The following is a 6844-nucleotide window of genomic DNA, read 5'->3' as shown; positions in this document are numbered from 1 at the left end:
TGTAGATAATCAAAATTTTAAGATGTTCGAAATTATAGATATCTAAAATGATAGATCTCTAATATCTTTAGCTAATCATATTAATTTTATAGGAACATTTTTATAGATATAAGAGAACATTTTGATAATAGTATTTATTTTGTAGGATATATACTTGGAAATCTTGAAATTACATAATACAATGTTTGTTTTGTAGGATATCTATTCGGAATTTTCTTGATTTTATGTAATGTTTTAAGAATGTACTCACAGTTGATTGATTTATAATTAATTTAATATAATTTGAACTTATATAATAATTTTTTTTATTAATTTGATTTTCTTTTTAAATTAATTTTTTTTTTATTATTATTTATATGTTGGACAATATATATATATACACACATATTTGAAAAGATGTTCACTCTTTGAAAATCTTAGATGTCCGTGAAACAAAAATCTCTAATTTATTAGATCGATCCTACATCATTATTAAATATTGTTTGAATGTAATATAGACAATTTTCAAACTGGATGGAAATTTTCTAATACTACAATCCTATGTAGATTTTATTAAGGTAAAATGTATTCTTTGATTGAAAAGTTTCTATTTGTTTAAAGCAGACACTTTTAATTTGATCCAATTTTAATTTTAATTTATATTTGATCATTGATGTTCAAAACTAACATACTTAATCTATGAGAATTAGATGAGTCAAGTTACAAATTTATTCATTATCATTTGGAGAAAATTAAAATTTAATTTCTACTATTTAAAAGTTAGAATTCGTCCCGATAATTTGATAAACTTTATAAATAGTCTCTATAATTATACATAGTTTCTATAACTTCATAAAATCCTTATATAAGATTTTATCAAACCAGAAAGATGAAATTCTAATTTTTAAAATAGAGTCAATTTTATAATTTAACTATTTAAATTTGAATTATGAAGTTTAAGATTGGTTCCTAATTAATCTTTGAATGCATTTGGCACGAAAAACTCACACGGGCCCTTAAGCACTCATTCAACCCTCTTCTCTGGTTCGGAAATGTAGTTAAAGCTAACCTGCAAGAGTACTCACACTAAAATAGTGCCGAGCCAATTATAATCCGATGTTTAAGTTAGTATATAAAACATCTAGCTTAGCTAAGCATGTAGAGAGTTGCTTGCCCTTTGAAGCAATTAGTATGGGGCTATTTATAAGGTCCTATCTTCCTACTTTTGTTTGAGAAGTGTATAATACTAATGGTATTAGAATAGGTGTGACCCTCGAGACTACAATGATAAGTTTGACTCAATCATTTCTCTTGGTAAAACTCCACGAACTCAACTGATTGACTCAAAATTTGAGGATTTGATTTTTTTTCTTTTCGATTCATAGGGAAGTTTTAGAATCCCTTTGGGCTTCAGCTTTGCCTTGGGCATGAAAAAAAAAGTAATTTCATTTATTAAAAAAAATAGAAATGCCTAGTAATTAACATACTTTAACCACCACGTCCACAACTAACGAAACTCTAGTTAGAGATAATTTAAAAACAATTTCAAGAACGAATTAAACATAAAATTCAAAACTTTAGATGTCAATTATTGAAATTTTTATAGAGAAAATAGAAAGCAAAAGAAAAGAATTGTCTTATTTAGAATAAGAAAAGGAGAAATAATATGACACTTTCCCATCGTAGCTACCAACAATAGAAAAATAGCCCAAAAAAAAAAAAAAAAAAAAAAAAAAAAGAAAGAAAGAAAAAAAAAAGAAAAGAAAAACAGAATGGTTTGCAGCCATTAGATTACCAACAAACAAAAAAGAAAAAAAACGGCAATTCAGGATCTGAGTCTTCTATGACGTCCTTAATTAATCTATTAATTAAATTACTCACTCCCCCTATTAATTTCTCTTTTTTCAGTTTTCACCCCCCAAAAAAAACCCTAATCGAGGAAAGACCCTTCACATCTATTGTATGTAGATAGACTCTGGCTTTTTTTTTTTTTTTTTTTCCTTTTTCTTGGTAATCTAATCACATCCACAAAAGTAAATTAATAAAAAAAAACTGACAAATAATATTTTGAAAGCAATTTTCCAGAGGGAAATCCGCATAGAAAAGCACCTGAAAAAACTAAGGTAATTTACAAAACACAACAGTTCTCTCCTTTCTCCTTCACAGCCCCGCCGTCTTTGCAGTCCCAAAAATTAAAATCTAAATAAAAATTAAAAACCCCATTTTTTCCCATTAAAACAATTAAAAATCAAAACTTTTTTTTTTGTTCTGTATTAAAATACCATAAAAATTGAGTCTTTCTTACAAGGCTTGTGGTATGTTTTTTGTGTTCATATATATCCAAGAATCCCCAACACCCTCTTTGGGACCCTCATTTTGTGTCTTTATCCACACCTTTTTGTCTTTCTTCTTTTCTTCTATCTCCCCATCATCTTCTTTTCTTCCCTTTTTTTTTTTTTGGGAACTAAATTTTGTTTTTTATTTTCCTTAAAAAAAAAAAAAATTAAAAACAACGAAATTTGAGTTTGCCATTTCTCATATTGTTGTTTTTGTTGTTGTTGTTTGTTATGTCTTCCTCCGCCCCTTCTTCCTCCTCTTCCGGTAGTGGCCGACGGCGGAGAGGTGGCGGTGATTTTGATGGTCCTTCTTCATCCCGCCGTCGTGGCGCCAATGAAGTTTGGCCGGAGCCATTTGTTGAAGCACTTGCCACTCAAGTCGCCATTGATGCTTCTCGTTCTCTTGGTCGAATCCATGCTGCTGCTGCTCTATCTAATGTTTTCCAGGTGACACCCTCTCTCTCACGTGCCTCCTTTTTCTTTTTCTTTCTCTCTTTCCCTTGAATTTTGTTATATCCCAAATGAGTGTTAGTCATTCTTTTAATTTTTATTTTTGCTTGCTACTTGTTCATTCTAGTAGGAAAAAAAAAGGGACTACTATAATAAAACAATAATGATCTCATGAAAACCAACACATTATAAAGTTCTGATCTTTTTTTTGTTAGAGGTGTAATAATATTTTAAATTTTACCGACATGAGTATAGTTCAACTAAATTCTCGATTGCGACTGTGAGGTTTTAATCTTCCGCTTACATGTTCAACTAAAAAACGATGTCTTTTTTAATTTTATGAACAAATGTATTGACCCATCTGAGTATAACTTAACTAAATTTTCGATTAGGATTGATTTACATATTGAACTTAAAAAAGATGTATTTTTATTTTTACGATCAAATGGATGGATTATAATAGACATATACTTTTGAAAGAGAGGTCAGAAGTTATAAGCTTGTTATTGAATTTCAAAAAAAGACAAATTTTGAATTTTATGAAAAGTTTGAAGAGGGTTTAGTTAGAAGATGAAAGTGTATATCTAGTAATGAAAGGGATTGATATCAGATGGATATATTATAATTATTGTTTGTTTTTCCTATTTTGACATGTTATTGTAAGTCATTTTCAAAGTGGTCTTTTTTTTTTTGCTCCTTTTTCTGTTTGGTGGAGAGAAATTTTGGTTTGCCTTATTTATTATAGTGCTTTAGAATTGTCTATTTTTGGGGCCCTTTTGCATATCTCATGGAAAAGCGTTCTTTTGGCTTAGAATTTGCCTTTTATAACCTTTATTGGCATGGATCTCTTTTCTGTTCTATAAAATCCTCTCTACTTTTTTGACTGAAAAAAAACACACTTTTAATTTTTTTCCCCTTTATTTTTATTTTTCTTCCATCTGTCTCACTATCATCAAATCTATTCAAAAACCCCTTTCTTGGGTTCTAACACTAAAATGCAAATAATGACTTTTTAAAACATAAACAGTACCTATACACATGTAAGTAAAATATATGTGTACCGTGTAATTTAAGGAAGAGAGAGAATATATATTATGTCTTTATTTTTTGTCACTTCCCATTAACATTCATTTTCTTTATACATATCTATAACCTCCCTCCAAAAGAAAAAAAACCAAACCATGCAAAGCATAATATAACATGGGAAAAATGTTGGAAAGTTATGTTTTGTTATAAATGACATTTTGTGTAAAACATCTCATGCGTGATGTTGGTAGTAGTAAACTATATAATAAAAGTGGTTATTGTTGAAGAAAGAGAACCAAACCACATCTTAGGAGCCAAAACAAATTAAGATTCAGAGGGATTCGATAGAATAGACAAGCGAGTCAAAGCTAAAATGAAAATATTCATTTATTTATTTAAAAAGAAAAAAACAAAAAAGAAAGAGAAAGAGAAGAAAGATTCTGTAGTTTGAACAAGAAGGGGAAATGTCTACACCTTTCTTGGAAATGAAAATGGAAAATACTTGGGGAAGCACGCTTTTGAATCTCCCATGTTTTTGTTGTTTTTTTTTTTTTTTAAATATATGTCCTTTTTTTAATGATGTTTTTACAAAGCCTAGACCTAGAGTAGTCCCCAATTCAAAACCCCATCAAAGGGGAGAAGAAATTATAAGGCAATGAAATGGATTTTTATTATATGATCCATGGACCACAAAACACACAAGTGAAAAAGGGTTTTTTTTAGGTTCTTTTCTTCTTCCTACTACTGACTGACAAACAGACAGATATCTTCTTCCCACAGTTATTCTATAATTTTTTTTAAAAAATTTTTTGAAAAAGAAAAGAAAAAAGTGGGTAGCATTTTGCCATGCTCATTTGGTGAAAAAGTGCATATCTTTGACCCTCCCTGTCACTAAATGTACATATGTGAAAATTTTATGTACTTTTGTGTACTCTGGTTTTTTTTTTTTTTTTTTTTAATAATATGGATTCAATTCAACAATGATAAAAGAGAAGAAAATTTCCTCTCTCTTTGTGGGCCACTTTTTGTTATTAATTTTGTGTATGAAAATTGAAATACAGTGTCTCTTAACTTGTAACAAATAAAAATAGGTTGTGTTTGAGGCAGGCATGGAATGCCATTCCTTGTGTGTTTGGATCTCTTGTTTAGTCTCTTCCATTTCAGAGTCCTTGTTCACTTCAAATCTTTGTTTTATTTTGGATTTGATATGAATAATTTTATCCAATGAAGTTGTAGCATTGTGTCCTGCTCGTGATTCATGTGGGGTCTCTCCCCTTTTGCCTTCACATGCTTTGAGATATGTTCCCCCTCTTTCTGTAATCATACTAAATATCTCTTCTTTCTTCTTTTCTTTCTCTTTCTACTTTGACATTGCTCGTCATCATTGACTGCTTCCCCTGCCTCTTTGACTTCATATATTAACCTTTTTTTCTTTTTTTCTGTTTTCTTTTTAATTTGTTTGTGAAGGTGTGTTCCACGTGGCGTGCTGTGTCTCGGTCTGAGCTATTGTGGCATCGTTTGACCACTCGGATATGGAGTCGGAGCTTTCGTGTACTCGACACGTGGCGAGATGAGTACATCTACTGGCACACTACAGCTCGCAATTTTCGTATGCGTAGATCTCTCCATACTGTCCTCCAATATGATCAATCCGACGTGGATGAACCCGACGGTTTGATGTGTCGTTGCCTTGCCATCTCCTTGCGATACTTGGCATGCGGATTTGCCGATGGTACTGTTCGGCTATTCGACCTTGCTACACGGTTGCATCTCACAACATTTCGCCCCCACCACCGCGACCGCCTTGGTCAATTCTCTCGTGCCGTCTCTGGCATTGTGATCATTGCTGATGCTCGTCTCGTCTTTGCAAGCATTGATGGCGATATCCACATTGGAATCATTGCCCCCACCCCTGGCGCTATTTCCCCAACGCGTCGAGTCCACGAGGGCAATGTGATGAACGATGGCGTGCTAGTTGACTTTGCCGGTTGCGATCGGTGGTGGGTTGGACTCTACGCAGGTGTACCTGGCCGTGCATTCCACATATGGGATGGAAACAGTGAAGAACTCGTGTTCGTAGGTGGGTCGTTGACCGACCCAGAATCCGTAACAGGGTGGCACATGCTGGCGGAGCCGACGGAGCAAGTGGGTCGAGTACGGGTGTCGAATCGAGAATCAGCAGTGGCCTGCACTAGCCTACAACTCATGGTTTTGGACTTAAGAAATCAAGAAGTGGTATTAAATGAGGAGGAAAATGGGGTGGTACGGATAGTAACATCAATGGATGTAAGCAATGAGACTTACATAGTGGTGGATGGACATGGAGTGGCTGTGGTACGACGAGTAGACACGATGGAAGAAGTTTGTACATTCACAGTAAGAGGGGCAGCTCAAAGAGGAGCTGTGGGCTGCATCAACACGGGTTATGCCGTGATGAGCTCCGGCGGAGCGATAAGGGTTTGGGACATCGAGCACGGCCAATATCTGTACAGGTTTAGAGAGAGGATTGGGGCTGCCAATGCCATCGTTGCCAATGACCGATACGTGGCTGCCTCCGGTTTCGACACGACATTACATTTGTGGGATTTTGGTGCATAATTAAAACAAGGTAGTAGAAGATCGGTTATGGGGGTAATGTGTTGTACAGTTTGGAAAACAGTTGGTTTTTGTGGCTGTGGATGGAGGTTTCATTGTTATTCCATTTTGTTGGGAACTTGAAGGCTTAGGTTTAATGGGAGATTTAAATTATGGTTTTTTTTTTTTTTTTTTTTTTTTTTTTTTTTTTTGTCGTGGGGGAAGGAAATAGGAATCTGATTCATTGTTTTGAACAACGCATTTTCATTTAAATTCAAGGAGGAATTATTATTGATGGAGTTTAGGGAATGATTATTGGAATCTCATGCCTTAATTAATTCATTATTATTAATCATAATCCTCATCATTATGAAATTGTATTTTTTGACTTTCTCAGGTACTTTCTCTTAGCCAGGAGAGAATCCACTGGTTTGGGTTTTGTCTGTCACTCACATTTTTTTCTCATAAACTTCCAATTT

At 33.3% G+C, this 6844-nt stretch overlaps 1 protein-coding gene across 1 annotated transcript; it reads left to right on the top strand.

Moving 5' to 3' along the window:
• Positions 1-2546: 2546 nt before the first annotated feature.
• LOC120087650 (transcriptional regulator STERILE APETALA) lies at positions 2547-6590 on the top strand. The gene is made up of 2 exons (XM_039044492.1): positions 2547-2762; positions 5259-6590. Exons 1-2 carry the CDS (start codon positions 2547-2549, stop codon positions 6387-6389), a joined length of 1347 nt encoding a protein of 448 aa, XP_038900420.1. The 3' UTR covers positions 6390-6590.
• The last annotated feature ends 254 nt before the right edge of the window (positions 6591-6844 follow it).

Source organism: Benincasa hispida, chromosome 10 (genome assembly GCF_009727055.1).
Source record: "Benincasa hispida cultivar B227 chromosome 10, ASM972705v1, whole genome shotgun sequence".
Taxonomy (NCBI): domain Eukaryota; kingdom Viridiplantae; phylum Streptophyta; class Magnoliopsida; order Cucurbitales; family Cucurbitaceae; genus Benincasa; species Benincasa hispida.
Note: the sequence above shows the minus strand (reverse complement) of the source record. Positions and strands in the feature narration are given on the sequence as shown.